The sequence below is a fragment of the Perna viridis genome, chromosome 7, assembly GCF_037379345.1.
Source record: "Perna viridis isolate PV_CMFRI_1.1 ecotype Kerala chromosome 7, ASM3737934v1, whole genome shotgun sequence".
Classification (NCBI taxonomy): Eukaryota; Metazoa; Mollusca; class Bivalvia; order Mytilida; family Mytilidae; genus Perna; species Perna viridis.
Genome location: NC_142451.1, coordinates 19,215,798 through 19,232,785, shown reverse-complemented (window position 1 = coordinate 19,232,785; position 16,988 = coordinate 19,215,798). Strand labels below are relative to the sequence as shown.

The window sequence follows — 16,988 nt, the reverse complement described above, 5'->3', positions numbered from 1 at the left end:
GAAATTTCCCAGATGAATTTGACTTAATTAGCACCAGCACAGACCAGGTACATCTTTAGTGTAGACTATTTGGGTATGCAAGTCTTGTCACATTACTCTGTGGTTTTCACATTAATGGGTCCCTTCTTACCATTCAAATGCACAAAAATTTGTCATTTACAGAGTGTTGAATGCAGTATTAAAAGAAAAACATCTTTCTGTGTAAAAATACCAATAAAAAATGACAAATATCTATTTCTACATGATGAAAGTATTAAGAAAAGCAATAAATAGAAGATTTGGCATTGTCATGTAGCATTTCAAGATTCCATCAGTAAATTGTAAAATGCAGATCAGTCTTTGGTTTTCAGTACGCTTTACATCAGAAATTCCCGTAAGCAAACAAACTAAAACAAGACTTGCAAATCCTAAATATAGCAACAAGTCTTCCAGAAAAAAATGCTGAAGTGGTTTGACTAGAACAACCAAGAGTTACCCTATAACATACTTTGTATAGGACGACAAGAAACTGTTTTTTAGTTTGTAATTATAAAGAATTTTACAATACACATAGAAAATAATAATTTACACATTAATTTTAAGTCACACATGAGAAATGTCTGCATAGCTGTTAAAATGCATTTGGATTTCTTTAGGCCTGCAAGTAACCCCTGAAAAAAAGAGAAAATATCAATAAACCTTCCTAAAGAAACAAGTAATACATCAAATATTCCTTCACATGTAATGTAATATAAAGTGGTAGTAAATGGTACATCAAAATTACTCTTACAGTTCAAATTTCATTTTTGAATTGTAATTCTTAACTTTGTTACGCAGTAAAATACAGGTTCCTTACTTTCATTTTTCAAATTCAGTGTTTTTATTTGGTTTTTAGATGTAATTGTTTTCTTTGTTTTATTCTTGTAACCTGGATTAGTTTCTGAAGTCACTTCGATGAAAATAAATCTTCCCCCTAAATGTCTGCCTGACCTAAAACATTCAAGTTGAAATTTCATCACATTTTCATTTACAGAAATTGTATCAAAAGATAAAAATGTTTACTTACGGCAATTTCATTCTCATAAAAACTCTTGACATGAAAAAAGATATTAAAATTGCCACAAATCCTATTGATAAAAGAAGGATTCTATTCAATCTTGGCATAGCAGGTTTATTTGTTTGATCCAGTATAACAAATCCCAATCCACCAAGTGTAAATAAAAAGCTTGAAGCTAAACCTTCCATAATATATTGACCATTCACTCTGTGGGGCATGAAGGCAACCTACAATACAAAAATAATTGGTTGAAGTAACAGTATACAGATTATTTTAGTTCACAATTGACATTGCTTCAATTAAGTATACCCAGTAACGTTAAAATAATTGTACATAAAAGGGAGCCTTGTTGACTTACTGTTTGCATATTTGTGTACAATTATGCACAAAAATGTACTTTTAACCCTCCCAAATACATGTACCTGAAGAGACTTATTATGGTACCAAATAATGTTTTAAAAGGTTTGTTTTGGTAAATGTAAACAGGATGTGATGAATTGGTTTTTAGGCATAAAATATATTTTTGAGGGTGCAAATTTAAGTTTGTTTTTGTATAGAAAATCAGACATTCAATGTGACTTATGAGAAAGTGACTGCATTCTACTTTGGGTAAGTGGTACAACTCTTAATGAAATACAATGTATTTTGTTTTTAACTTGATCTGAATTTAATGGTTCATGTTAAAGTTAGAAGATTTGGTTGAGTAATACATGAGTGTCCAACTTAAAAGTAACTATTTTGGATGTGAAAAAAAGGGCCATATTCTCCCAACCTTCAAATGCATGTACAGTAATCAACCATTGCCTGTAAATCATGATCCATTAGACACAAAATTATCTGGCAATCATAAAGTATGGTGAATGGACATCTAATCTGCTCCATAATTTCCCAACATAAAAGTATTCACTAAAAGAAACAGTTTCTTGATTGTGTTTTTTTTTTCAACTACAACAAGAACTTACTGGTTTAGAATTGCCTCTTTCATCTGTGGTTGAACCAATACTGGGCGGCTCCACAATCACATCATAGATAATACCTAAAATTAAAAAAAAATAATTATCTGATATCAATGTTATAGTATATCACAATTAATCTGAACTGTATAAAATTCTTGTATAAAATACCTAAGGCTATGAAATATTACAGAATATTTTTAACTGATTCAATAAATTATGTAATTTCACACTTGTCTATAAACAGAATACTCTAGACTCATTCACAATCACTAAATATTTTGATTGCAAGTTATTAACCATTGGCAGCTAATCAGTTACTGCACATGGAAGTAAACATATGTAGGCAGGCACTCAGAATCAAGATGCTGGTTGGTAGGGTACCTATCAGTAGAGGGCTTTACAGTACATCTAGGTTTGTACCAACTTGGCAATTGTTTGCCTTCCAAACTATTTTTCATAGAGGGCAAAGTCCTCAAAAAACTTTTCTACATATATTACATATGACCTAAGTAAAAAATGGCAACTGCTGGTCAAGAATTCAATGACATTCTATTGTTCAATCATATTTCCGAAGTTGAATAATTATGATGCCTTCTGAGGCTAATTTCTATTTTGTTTGGTTGCCTCCCTGTAAGTGTTAATGAGACATATATATCAGGGAACATCATGATTAATAGGATTAACATCATATGTTTTGGTAATGACTTTACTTGATATCATTGAAGCCAGTTACTGATTTAGCCAGATTTTTTTTAATTGTTCTGAATTCAAGGCAGAGTTGTCTTTCTTTTTATAAAAACCAAATATCATTACTAAAAGTCAATACTTAATCAAAAAGAAATTTATGATTCAAGAAATCATACTGTAATTCCACTTTTTTTGTTCCTAAGCACTGATCAAATACTGATCATTTTATTTTTCAAATTCTGTGTTGACAAAATTGTACATTCTCACAAATAAGAAAATAAAACAAGACATTTGGTCGGAAAGAACACCCTCAAAAGAATTTTAGACACAAATCTGTCAGTAAATCAACAACCAAAATTTGTCTTGGTAACAGAATAACATGTATGGCCAGTTTGACAATGAAAATATTGAGATACAGGATTCAAATGTGATTGGATTTGAACTATTGAATTCAAATTTTAGAAAGACACCATTTTAGCCACGTCAATCTAAATAATTAAAACATTGGTAGGTGGCACCAATAAACCAAAAATTTAAAAAAATGAATTTTTGTGTCACGTCTCCTTTATTGGCTTTAATCTGTTAATGTACTTGAATTAAACGATTATGAACAGGAAATAATTTCAAAAAATAATGTGTTTGCTATTTAAACTATGACTCGTTCCTCTTACATGGAACACTGCCTCATATTGTTTTGCAACCAATAATAATCAACAGTGTTAAACAGTTAAAAACTGTTTCTAATAAAATGTGTAGGTACGAGAACACAATTAATTCCCCTTGGTTTTCGTTGTACACGAAATATAGTTCCAAATTTGGTAGTAGGTACCTTCCACATTTTTACTGGAAACTTATTTGCTGAAGTTTTGCCTCTAATTGGTAGAAAATAGGTTAAAATTACATGGGATTTTTTTCATTAATCAATTCTGACTAAAAATTGTGATTTGGTTCAGTGGAAGAAGGTTAAAATTTAGGACTTTTAACTCAGTTCATTTGTCATGTTTACCCCATCTCTGAATTATATGTATTAATTTCAGAAAATGATGGTAAAATTTCCTATAATTTATATATAAAATCCTGTTTGTACATATCTTTAGGCCAGAGAAGTTTTATTCAGTTTGCGCCAGTGGAATTTTTTGAATCTGCTCAAATGTGTATATTGAAATGCACTTGAAAATTAATTGCGGTCTCGTGCCTAATAAGAGGGTTGCCTGGGTATCAGAAATTTTATTTGCTTGTATTTGCTGGGGGTAATTTGGTGTTTATTTTTGAAGAATTCAGTACATCTACATGAAATAATAAGATTTTGGCCCTTTATTCTCTATTTTCTGAAATTAAAATAAAAAATATGGTTTCTATGGGATTTCCCATTGAAATTGCACTTTTGCTAGGGTGATAGGTATGAATTATAGACCAGTGGGGAAAATATTGTACAGCTTTGAGTTTTTTCTCCTATAACTATACATTAGGAACATCAAATCAACAAAAAACATACTTTATGAACAAGGTTTAGGCAGAAATCTGACAATTTAGTGTAATTTTTATGAACCTTATCAATGAAATATGGCAAAATCAGGGGTTTTCACAGCCTTGTCTTAGGATCTATAAAACCACAAATATGTGTTTTATTGGTCTGAATCTTTTGTATTTGCTAGTAAATAATATAAATAATGTGAAAAAAACCTCACATATTCATTCCATTGATATTCATGCATCTAATGTAAGTCACTACATGTATATACCTTGTGATGTCTCAAAAACACCTAATTTTAGAGTTCCGCATACACTATAAGGTTTCAAAAATGATTTTTTTTGTAGAAAAACTGGAAAAATACAGCTAACTGTCTGCTTATATACATAATAAGCTTAGCACCTTACATTATTTTACATTTGTTTCAGTTTTTTTTATCATTCAGAACCCAAATAAAGGCTAACTTTTAAAATCGGACACAATCGCACTTGAACAAGCTCTGTACAGATCTGGTTTAAATTGATCTGGAGTGACAGTTTTAGCTTTGAAACCACTTCTTATTGTTTTCAATGTACATTTGATATGTGTAGACCACTTTATGTTTGAAATTGATCAATTTAAGTCATTGTCAGCATCATAAAATGAGTTTTCATATGTATACCCCTATACATGGTCTAAAAGTGCATTGCCCATGGCCACATGTATAAAAACCCAATTTTTGGCCTTAAAGCAGCTGGAACTTGAGTAAACTGAACTTCATTGCAAATACACATAATATGATGCAACCAATGTAAAAAATCACAAAAATATTGCATTTAAAAAAAAATGTACATTTTAGAGGGGCCTTATTTCCCTCGACCATTGGACATGTGAGTCATGCAATGTACCATTGATACTAAATTTGCTATAACTTATATATTTTTCAACTAATCATGATGAAACTTTGTACTCGAAGTCAAAAAAGGTTCATCTTGACATGAGTACATTTTTTTTTCAAACTGAGCACATTTATTGATCTAATAGGTACAAGAACACAATCAACTCCCCTTGGTTTTCGTTGTATACGAATATAGTTCCAACTTTGGTAGTAGGTACCTTCCACATTTTTACTGGAAACTTATTTGCTGAAGTTTTGCCTCTAATTGGTAGAAAATAGGTTAAAATTACATGGGATTTTTTTTTTCATTAATGAATTCTGACTAAAAGTTAGTTCAGTGGAAGAAGGTTAAAATTTAGGACTTTTAACTCAGTTCATTTGTCATGTTTACCCCATCTCTGAATTATATGTATTAATTTCAGAAAATGATGCCGGATGGTAAAATTTCCTATAATTTATATATAAAATCCTGTTTGTACATATCTTTAGGCCAGAGAAGTTTTATTCAGTTTACGCCGGTGGAATTTTTTGAATCTGCTCAAATGTGTATATTGAAATGCACTTGAAAATTAATTGCGGTCTCGTGCCTGTAAAGTGTAAATAGAAAGAACTTTTCAGTACCTCCTGTAACCAAAAAGTATGACCCCAGCACAAAAGCGAACATGGTCATTGCTGAGGGTTGTCTACACCATGATGGTTTCTTAAGTTTTAGATTTGGACACAATAAAACATTAAATGGGATACTGTATAGTGCTTCCATGCTTGCAGTTTGTTGATGTGGCAGTAAACCGGATGTTGAATGCCGATAAGTTTTTGGTTCCGAATATCTTGAATAAAAGAATGATTTTATAATTCTAATTTTGATATCTGAACTATTTCTCATCATTTAGCATTTGGTACATATACATATGATTTTATTGATTTTGTTATCTTGAAAACGGTCTATTAATTAACAAACAACAAGTAATAAACTTAAATTTTATATTATTTCAGGGTTCTCTTTTTACTCGGAATTCCTTTTACTTTTTCTTCAAAAAGATGGAAACAAATGCAGGGGAATGAAACTTGCCCAAACTAAACGCTTACTTGGTGACTGGGTACAAAAAAGCATACTGAACTGAGTAGTATAACAATCAAATACCTTAATGGGCTGTTTGTGTTTTAAAACAAAGAGTCAGGAAAGGTAATGTAAAAAAAATAACTGTCAACATTACTAACTGTCACATTTTGTCAAACTTGTTTTGTGTTTCTTTCAGATTTATCTACACTACATGTAGCTACCAAAATTTCTTACAGGTTTTTAATCTTCCTTAACACGAATAATCCAGTTGTTATATTTCGCTCATTATGATCTCTCCATCCTCAGTGGAGAGAATCCAATATGGAGAGGGACTGAATTATTCAGGTTAATTCATCCCATACACTATTACCCAGTGGATCTAATTATTACTTTTTGCAGTTGCCCATTCATCATCAGTTGACATCTTCAGAGAACATACAGCTTTCCCATGCTGTTCTCTTACCCTCATGATAGGCACCATCCAATCATTCATTATCTATTATACATAGTTTAATCACAATTGGCTACTTCTGCTCTCTGCACAATTAATTTAATTATTAACATTTTTCCTGTAGATGAGCAATGCATGCACCAGTAATTAATCATCTAAACTTAGATGGTATATGGGAAACCTTAAAGAAGAAGAATGAAGAAGTACATTTGTACTGTGACTTTATAAATTATAAAGACCCTGATTTGAAACATTCAATAGTACTTTCTGATGGAAATGTTTGAATTCTTAAAAATGGGGAAAACAATTTTTGCTTGCAGTCTTGATTTACTCAAAATCTACATCTAATAATTTTCTTGCCTTGCTTACACTTGGCGTTTAATTCTATTTATGCCCCCCTCCCCCAAATATGAAATTCTGTGGTTGATTTCACAATAAGTTGTACATGTAAGTGTAAAATAAGTCATAAGTTATGAAGTCATAATACAAAATAGCATTGTGATGTCAAAACTTATGATCAGTTTTACACGGACTTGACTTTTTTTTAGCAACTCAGCGGGTGCTACTGGTGCACCTGGTCCATGCTCCCAGTTTTTAGTGGAGTCCAAGTTGCTCATTTGCTTTTGTTACTTTGTGTGTATGATTTTAGTTACTTTAGGTTCTTTATTGTGTATGTCTGTTTTCCATGTCTGGTCTTTATCCCTGGATTACATTCTTTTGATTACTCCTATAAACTTGGCTCCCTTGATTACTCTTTTACACTCACTTCTTTTTGTGAAAAGGCCGCTTGATCGCTTATCATGCCTATTCAAGTGTCTGAAAGGGTTTCCTTTAGGAATACTATTATTATGTTATTATGTAAAAACGTGGGGCTTGTTTTTTCATTGGGTAAAAAGAGTTCACAATTGTTAGGTGTTCATGATTCGGATAGTTTTTGATGTGACATATATGTTTTCCAGGATTTTTTTTTTAGGTATCAATTAGTATCCAGGATATTTTTATATCTTAATAAGTATTCAGGATGTTGTTTTATGGAAAGTAAATAACTTCCAGGACATCATGAAACAACAAAATTTTATCATGGATAATTTTCAATAGCAAAGTCGGTAAACATATTGTTACATTTTTTTCATTTATCAATGTCTGTTTTTAAGTACTGCTTGAATTCCAACCAAACTGACAAGGTAAATTTTTTTTATTTAGTATCCATAATACACAAGGATAATCCAACCTAATTTATTAATAGTACTCATAGAGCTTTTTGATTTTTTTTTAAAACTGTTTTGTTTTGGGTGTTGATAACATTTCCCAAAATTATTCTGGATAATATTTAATAGTACGAAATAATATCTGAAAACAATTGTAACTCTAGCCATTTCATAATAACTTTAGTAATATTATAAATTAAGCAGTAAAAACAATTGAATAGGTGTGGGAAATTTTTCTTAGGCAAATGATATCCTACTGAAGAAAATTAATGTGAAATAATATCCACAGAATACGATATTATTTGGATAGTATGTCTTACACATGACTGAAACAGAAGAAGTTAGTTGTTTTTTTTAATTAAGTGGTGTAAAAGATGTATTGTTGTATTTTACTTGTCATATTATTTGTGTGAAGTCTGCCAAGGACAAGGTATTTAAGGAGTTATGATGACTGGTTGGATTGGAGTCAGAATAATATGTCTGAGTGGGGTGGCATGCCTAGCTGTGGTCTGAGTGAGGTGGCATGTCTAACTGCAGTCTGAGGGGGGTGCCACGCCTACCTGCGGTCTGAGTGGGGTGGCATGTCTACCTGTGGTCTGAGTGGGGTGGCATACCTACCTGCAGTCTGAGTTGGGTGGCATGTCTACCTGCGGTCTGAGTTGGGTGACATGCCTACCTGCGGGCTGTTGCTTCTGTGAGCTAGCACAGTGAAGATCTGGCTCAGCATAATAGTCTAGTACAATGCAGGGTCTGTTCAATTTGGCATGAAATATCTACCATAGGACATTAAATCATAATCAGATTTACTATTATTATATGAGACAGGAGGACAAAGTCATAAACCAGAAAATACTATACTCATTAAATAAGTCTATTTATTGTGGAAAGCATAAACTAGACAACATTGACAGTTTGTGATGCACATGAACATAATAAACAGTATCTGCTATTTCTAGATACGGAAATAAAACAAGAGAATTTAGTCATTTAGAGATTGGAGAGATAGGGACCCAGTGGTCAGATCAGATGGATGGTCATGGAAGCAGACATCATGTAGAAATGTCACACCATGCAGCTATCCATAGTGAAGCAGTTACCTCCCTTTCCAAGGTTCAGCAAGGATTGTGCTTGTCAGGGAGCAAAGATGAGGTACTCTTATTATGTGTGATAAGTTTGGCATTCTTTTCTCTTTAAAGAAATGAAGCACATTTTTAATTAGTAGGAAAGTATATATTGTATGAATGAACAAATAAATGTACTGGTATCATAAAGATTATTTTAACCCAACAAAGCTTGATGGCACATTAAAAAATATATTCATTATTTAAATCTGTATATACATGTAGTTACACAATGGTTGTTTCTTAAGTGTAAGTGTTTGTAAGAATCAGGCAAAATGGGAAAAATCAGAAACATGCATGTCAAAACCCCACCAATTTGACAATAAAATATCACTCAAGGATACTTTCTCTATTTGAAAAGACCATTATTTGATCTCTGCATCACTGGCTTGACTCAGAAATTTTTCAATAGAATGTTAGAAAAATTAGGTTTTTGACAGAGTTATCTGTCCTTGAAATGTTCATTTTCAGTTCATTTCGATGAAATTGTAAATCAATGGGTCAGCATGATATGGAACATCTTGTCTGTTTTCCTTGATTCTAATGGTAAAAATAGTCAAGTTCAACTATCAAAATGGTGGGTTTCTTCATACCATGTTTCACCCACTACCTGATTCTTACAGATACTGACACTTAAGTAGTTAAATGATATGAATAATACTGGTACATTACTCTCTTTACTTTATAACATAGACAGTGTGTTTATACAACTACAGTAATAACAAACTAGAAGATAAATGGACTGGACATGAGAAAGAAGTTACTAAGGTAAACTTTTGAAAAAAAGTTATGGGTCTTTATGGGACTTCCTGTTTCTTACGTTAGTTAGAGCAAGTTTAATTTTTGAAAAGATAAAACAGAGGTTCTGAGAACAAGAAATGATTTTATGTGGCCTAATGAGTCCCAGGGTTGATAAGGAGAAGGGGAGACAATTCATGAATTTTGGACTTTTTTTTTATATTTTGTTGTTTATACAGTATCACCATTTGGAAGATCCATTTTTTTACTTCTGATTTTTAGTTTACTTACACTTGTGCAGAACATGATTTTTTAACTTTGATAAGTTGTCCTTTATAGTAAACTCATTAGACTACATGATGTGAAGGGAGACACATGCTTAGCTATAAGCTACTACAGGTCGAAGATTTGTTATCAATAATCTAATTTTGTAGGTCTGGTATGGAGAATTATGTCAGGGGTTCTTCAGTGCTTCACGTGATAAATCTGTGAACATGTGGAAACGAGGAACATCACAGCCTGTTCGACAGTTCATAGGTCATGACCTTGTGGTCACAGCCTTGCATGGCAACAAAGGTAAATAAAGACAAATTAAACTTTATATGGAAGGACTGGTCTGTCTTCCCCAATTATTCAGATATTATAAATATCACAGTATGGCTTGATTACAATAGCTTAACTTGGATTCAGCTTTTGTTTCTTAAATTTCTCCATGTCAAGGATGATGGGACTAAACTGGTATGAACCACTCTTAAATTGAGTATGATAAAGTTAAATAGAGCTGTCACAAAGACTGCTAAAGCTACTAAAATAGAATATAGACAGAGTACCTGCCTTGAATTCATGCTAATGTATAAGAGTTAGGTGAATGTATATGACAGCTCCTTTTCATGTTGAATTACTTTCCAATTTTTTTCAGAGATATGAGACCTTTTGTACCAAAGTAAAGAGGACAGGCAAATCATTTGCTGATTTAAATTATTTTTTATATCTAGTGTTCATCATCAATCATATTATATAGAGTGTTAATTCCTATTATCATAGTTAACATGCTGTTCAGTTACATTCATATCTATCTTATGATGAATGAACACTTAAGTGTAGTGTTATTTTTCTTTCTTTAGATAACACCACTTTGTGTACTGGTTCTAGAGATAATACAGTAAAACTATGGGACATAGAAACAGCAACCAGTATTGCTGAAAACAACATTCATAGAAATTTGGTAAGTATAGACACCTCCATGGTCTTATGGTAATATGCTCACCTGAAATGCTGGAGCTTGTGGGTTTAATCCCTGGTCAAATGATACCAAAGACTTCAAAATTGGTAGCCTCTGCTTCTCAACAAGTCTATGGCGTATAGAAAATGATATATCCTATATGCCATGGAATTGGGTGTTTCTCAAAACGAGAAAATTGATGACCGGTTTGCTGGGAGTCGCTATTGTATTCCATGGAGTATCATCCCCTTCTGCAGGTTGTCAGTTATGTGAGCAAGCACATTAAAAATCCTGCTCAGCAATCGTGGGTTGGTTCAGTTTTGTATAGAAATGTTCAATATTCAACACTGTTTAATACATTATTCAGGGCACTTGATGATTAAATAAATTAAAAACTTGCACCTTCACATATTGAGCGTGTATGTCTCTTACTTTAATCTTCTCCAAATGAAATTTTATTTGTGAGAAAAAAATCTTGTGATTGCGTTCATTTCATCCAAAATTTTTAAGTTCCTTGAAATTGAAAAATTTTGTTTTATGTCGTTAAAATCAGAATTAGATGTAACCTTAAGTTTATTAACATGCCATCTATGATATGAAAAGGGAGTTCTCCTGATAACTACAGGACACCTACATGTACAATGTATGACTTGTGACTTAGACTGAAGTATCATCCTAGTTAGTTTAATGTATTTGTTCCAGTGAATTGTATAGCCCTGTCCTACATCCAGATTTCTCGACATAATTACCTTGACCCTCTATATGACGACTCACAATGAACTAAATGAATAGCTGCAAAAGTACTTGCAGGCCCTCTGAGAATTTGTTAGAAATTTAATTTGCTAGCCTTGAAACCATGAAAACTTTTACCTAAGAATAAAAGTTCTTCTTTACAATTAAATTTTAGTGTTGAAGTTCAATGAATTGATCATCTAAAAAGGTAGATGACGTCACAGTCACATTACAAATTTGTCTATGAGATGATTGACAAATTTTTTTATCTATTCAGAAGGGCGTTACTTCTGAAATTAATGGTAATTTTTCTTACAGGTAACTGATGTCAAGTTTGTACCTGAGTCTAATGTGATTGTTCAGACAGGAGAAGACAAAGAAGTCAGGTAATTACCAGTAATTAATCCTGTATTGCATTAGCACTAATCTAACTTTACAACCAATGAACTGGTAGCTTGATTCCCAGTAGATTACACTATATCAACTACATTTGTATTGTCTTGTGTTTAGAGAAGCTATGTACACATGGCTCTGGAACTAGGGAAGGTGCATTGGTTGGGATCAATCATCCTTTTTCAATTCAGGAAATACCAAATTCACAAAAACTAGTTCCCAGAACTGTTCTATTTACCCAAAAAAAATAAATCTAACATCTGGGAAGTGGTTGTTCTTCCCAGACCCTACCCTGCAGCCCCTTTGCCAAAACCTCAGATGGCCTACTGAATATTAGTGAAGTAAAAATAGGTGAAATGTAGTAACTAGGTGCCTGTGCCCTGCACTTAATTCTTTTGATAAATAATTCACTAATGTTCACTTTTTCAAATGAAAGATAATGGGCCTAGTGTGTCAGCTTAGATATTTCTCCCTACTTAGATAAGACAAGTTAAAAAGTGTATATGGATCATTTTACGTATTTGACATTATAAGACCCTATTTTATTATGAAGATAGTGCAATAAATTTCATTAATTCACATGTGAAATAAAGTCAGCAATTTTACTTTTGAACTACCGGTATCTCCTTCTGAAAAATCACATATATTAAAATTTCACTTGAAAATGGCAAAAATCTTTAGAGAGAAATCTTTCTAATAAATAGAATAATCAATTGATTATCATGAATAACCAGAAGATAATTCCTCATACCAAGATTGTTTAAAGATTTTACTTGTGCATCAGAACAAGTTTCATACGCTTGATAAATCTAGGTGGTCTTGTGATCATATTTTAATTATTCACTCCTTCCAATCAATTACATGTACTGTGGATCAGGGTAGGAACATGAGTTCATGGATTCTTGAAACATGGTTTTGAAGTTTTTAGTATACACATCAACAGGAATCTACTATTGTTAAAAAATAGTACTTTCACAGTATTCTAATATACTCATTGTAGTATCAGAGAATATTGTGATTACCTGCTGTCTAAAGATAAGGAGAGATTTACTTATTTTTCTGTTTTTAGACTGTTTGACCAGAGAACATTAAGTGTTGTACACAGTTTCCAGAAGAAACAATATATACAGATGTGTGTTGATGTTACACCGGAGGGAGACTATTGTTTAACATGTAGTAATGGCTTTGGTGGAAATGGATGTGAGGCTACAGTAAGTTTAAAACAAGTCATCAAAAGTTGAATAATAGATTTACATTTGTATTTATTTTACTATTTGTAGTACCATGCTAAGTGAAGTAATTTTGCTTAGAATGTATTAATAGTACAGTGCTATTTTTGTTGAGAAAGTCTTATGATCAGTGGTTTGCCGGGAATCACTGTGCTTTTTTCAGATGTATGGGAAGAATAGTGTAATTATGCAGCTAAGGGTTCATTGGGTCTTTTTATAAATTCTGAAATTGTTCAAACAATTGGACATTAAATAAAGGTAATAACCAAATCACTAAACTGAAAATCATTTATCAGGCAGGTAAACGAAGTAATTACACCAAGTATATGCCATACCATTTTTTATTTTACTTATGATTTTTTTGTAAATAAGCTGGTGCTTATTAAGAAACTGTCCATTTAGATTATAGGCAGTTCCTATGGTATGGGCCACATAGAATAATTTTCATTTCATCATTTTTTTTGTTGTTCCAATGTACTGTTAAGACTCATAATTTCAGGGAAGACAGAAATATGTCTGTAAGTGGATATCTCAGAATGTATGTTCAAAGTTCCCTAACAAATGAAATAAATTATAAACAGATCAAAGAGTTATTTCCCTTTATTTCAAAAGTTTCTGGTGCTTTTTATGTAGGTTATTTCTTTCTTACCATTTCAGTAAACTGTAATCCAAAATATAATTCTTAGAAATCGTGAGGTTGTGATCTGTAATGGACATATTTTTGGAGGAAACATAATTTTGCATGTGCCACATACTACCTGGGTCTTCTGTCCAACACCCTTTTAATTACCTGTAAAGAACTTTTTTAAATTTGTCATAATGAAAAAAGTGAAAAATCTCATATTTCAGTTATGGGATTTGAGAAGTAGAAGTATTGTTCATGAGTTCAAAGGTCACACAGAAGCAATAGATTGCTGTATGTTCTTGCCCTATTGTGGTGGTAAATTACTAGCAACTGCATCCAGGGATTGTAGTGTTAAAATTTGGGACAGAGATTCAAAAGGTAAGAAAAAACTTCACATACCACAATTAACAAGCAAGTAAGCAGAGTTTTCTACTGAGTGTAATGTTCTTACTTTTACTATATCTGTGCCCAGTTCATATGGCATATTTAATTGTAAACGAAAGGGAAAAGTACAAAAAAAGGTTTTTTCTCTATTTTTTTATTTTTTTAGTCCGCCTGTTTGCTGTCATTATTAATATATACATTGACTTCATGCATTTTACTTTTCATTTAAATACTTTAAACTCCATTTATTGACATTACCCGGTAATATGAATTATTTGCAGATTTGATTAGGTCTCTTGTAATGACTGATGTAGTACAACAATTCAAATTAGCATAGGTCTGAGGTCTGGAACCCTTCATTTCTCCCCCAGGAACTTTTAAATTTTATCAGGATAGACCCTGGATTTCAATATACATGTATTACACTGAAGTTTTAATGAGGATTTTTGGCTTACATTAGGTGTACTTTTGCTGAAAAACATGCAAAGGTCCTGCTTTATAGTATAATAAGATCCCACCTCCAAAAATCATTGAACATAGCTTTGCTTTTATATACAAAATGAAACAACAAAGGTAGAAAAAAAATAAATTTTGTCTTGGGTAATTTTTTCTATAATTAAGCTCCCAATTTCTTAGTTTTTCAAACATTTTCATTACAATTATATAGAAGTTACTACATGTATTCTGATTTATTTTGTTTTTACACGTGTTAATTGTGAGTATGACATTTTTTTACAGCATGTATATGTGAGTGTGTTATTAGTGGTTCTGGACCTTTGACCTCTCTTATATCTTATGATGACCTTAAGTAAGTATGGCTAATTATATTATTTATGCATTATTAAAATACAGAAAACATGTAGAATATAAAAACAATAATAAGACGCTACTGAAGGTTAAAGACTATAGAAGAAGCACTATTATTATGGTCTGGAAAAAAAGACCATCAGGGCTTAGTTGTTCAGAACTCCAACTATATGAATAATCATTTCCTTGCTAACTTGAATAGGTTGGGCTATTTAGTAGACAAATATTTTGAAAGAATGCAGGGCCCAAAAAACCTATTAGCACCCAAAAAAATAATAATCAATATAAAACAAAGAAACTGTTTGTCCTGAATAGAAACAAATTGTACTGCAAGTATTTTAGATGCACATTGTGAAATATCAAGAAGAAAAAATAATCTACAATATGTATGTACTGGTATGCTTACTATAACATGTATGAAGAAACTTTTTAGAAAACTATGCATATCTATAGAAGTTCTTTTATCCATTCTGCCATCCTTTTATACAATTAAATAAAATGATTTTTTTAACATTAAAGCTGATTATTTTTGTATTTCAGCATTTTAGTGTCAACCTTTAACCTTGGAATTCAGCATTTACAGTTCTCAACTCAAACTCAGACATTGAGAAATATTGGAAGCTTTTAATTGCAATGAAGTGGTCATTTTTAAATCAAGTTTTAAATGCGTGTTCTTCATTGTACAATACTTAAGTCAAAGGTTTTTATTAGTAATTAACATATTCAAAGTCCTATTTGCATTTCTTGTGTATTTTTATTGAAAGAAAACAAGAAAGTTATGGTTTCCTGAAAACATGTATTTCTGTTAACATGTATTTAAATGTATAATCCAGTCTTGCCTTGGAGAAGTGGCAATATGATTTTGAGTGTGTGTTCTTAATTTGTATGGTTTTCATATAAAAATATGTATCTAATACCCAAACTTACAAAATAAATGAACTATATTTTCCTGAAGGAATCCGTCCTAATTTTATTTAACAGATTATGGAGATCTTTGAAGAAGTTCAATTACTTTACTTACATGACTGTGTTGTGTCCTATTAAGTGTACATGGTTAAGGATATCCGTCCAAATTTTATATTACTATATGGTAGCAGGCATCATTGAGAACATTAAAGGGGACAGCAGTGATTCCTCAAAAATTATCAAATTTTCTGACATTGCTCTGCAATTTATCTATACATGTAATTGCAAATTGAATCACTTTTTTTTTGCTTTTCACCTCCATATTTTTTTAAATGTTAGTAGTAATCTACTATGTTCATTGTTCATATGTTTAGTTAGTATTCCATGTAATTTTATGGAGTGTTGTTGCATTTAAATAGTATTCGCTATAATGAGAACATGTTTGGCATTAAACTTACATTCCTTGTGACTTGATTTCTGTAATAACCTCTAATGAAAGTTAAAAACTTCTTGTTTACCATTTTGTATATGTCTTTGTTCCATCCATTTGATATTTTATACAACATTTTACTGAATTTTTTTATAATAGCTTTTTGTAGTTTGTGATAATGTTTATACTTTTGTTAAGTCTGAAATAAATGTTTTAACAAATCTCTTTTGTTAGTTTACAACAATTTTATTAGTTAACTTCTTGAAAGGGATAAGACGCATGTTTTACCAACTTAAGAAGTCTTCTCTCATTTCTTTTGTTAGTGTTAATGTTTTTTTGTAACTGAAAATTGTGTATGATCCTTTGCCTTTGGTTTTTTGTTCAACGTGTCATAGTTTTCCTTTCCTTTTTCCTCTACCCTAGACTTGACTTTTTATGAACAATTCGGCGGGTGTTTCTAGAAAACCAGAGGACGCTTACCCTGTCGGTGCACCTGGTCCATGCTCCCAGTTTTTATTGGAGTCCGAGTTGCTCATTTACTTTTGTTACTTTGTATGTTATATTATAGTTACTTTATATTCTTTGTTGTGTTTGCCTGTTTTACATGTCTGGTCTTTCTCCCTGGATTACATTCTTTTGAATTCCATTAGGATCT

The 16,988-nt window shown here is 31.7% G+C and overlaps 2 protein-coding genes across 2 annotated transcripts; one reads left to right on the top strand and one right to left on the bottom strand.

The window, feature by feature from the left end:
- Positions 1-508: 508 nt before the first annotated feature.
- LOC148611686 (oligosaccharyltransferase complex subunit ostc-B-like) lies at positions 509-5,836 on the bottom strand. The gene is made up of 4 exons (XM_088592476.1): positions 5,649-5,836; positions 1,999-2,072; positions 1,046-1,263; positions 509-650 (listed from the first exon to the last, which is right to left on the bottom strand). The coding sequence occupies exons 1-4, from the start codon at positions 5,785-5,787 to the stop codon at positions 632-634; spliced, it is 450 nt and encodes a 149-aa protein (XP_088448602.1). The 5' UTR covers positions 5,788-5,836; the 3' UTR covers positions 509-631.
- A 229-nt stretch (positions 5,837-6,065) lies between these two features.
- Positions 6,066-16,554, top strand: LOC148611685 (WD repeat-containing protein 31-like). The gene is made up of 10 exons (XM_088592467.1): positions 6,066-6,210; positions 8,703-8,895; positions 9,561-9,635; positions 10,040-10,181; positions 10,730-10,830; positions 11,878-11,945; positions 13,022-13,163; positions 14,031-14,184; positions 14,929-14,998; positions 15,538-16,554. Exons 1-10 carry the CDS (start codon positions 6,173-6,175, stop codon positions 15,623-15,625), a joined length of 1,071 nt encoding a protein of 356 aa, XP_088448593.1. The 5' UTR covers positions 6,066-6,172; the 3' UTR covers positions 15,626-16,554.
- The last annotated feature ends 434 nt before the right edge of the window (positions 16,555-16,988 follow it).

Coding starts and splice junctions, on each gene's coding strand:
- LOC148611685 (XM_088592467.1), top strand. CDS start 6,173: ATGGGCTGTTTGTGTTTTAAAACAAAGAGTCAGGAAAG. Junction 10,831..11,877: donor ACAACATTCATAGAAATTTG/GTAAGTATAGAC, acceptor TTTTTCTTACAG/GTAACTGATGTCAAGTTTGT. Junction 13,164..14,030: donor GAAATGGATGTGAGGCTACA/GTAAGTTTAAAA, acceptor CTCATATTTCAG/TTATGGGATTTGAGAAGTAG.
- LOC148611686 (XM_088592476.1), bottom strand. CDS start 5,787: ATGGAAGCACTATACAGTATCCCATTTAATGTTTTATTGTGTCCAAAT. Junction 2,073..5,648: donor ATACTTTTTGGTTACAGGAG/GTACTGAAAAGT, acceptor TTTTAATTTTAG/GTATTATCTATGATGTGATT. Junction 1,264..1,998: donor AAAGAGGCAATTCTAAACCA/GTAAGTTCTTGT, acceptor TTTGTATTGTAG/GTTGCCTTCATGCCCCACAG.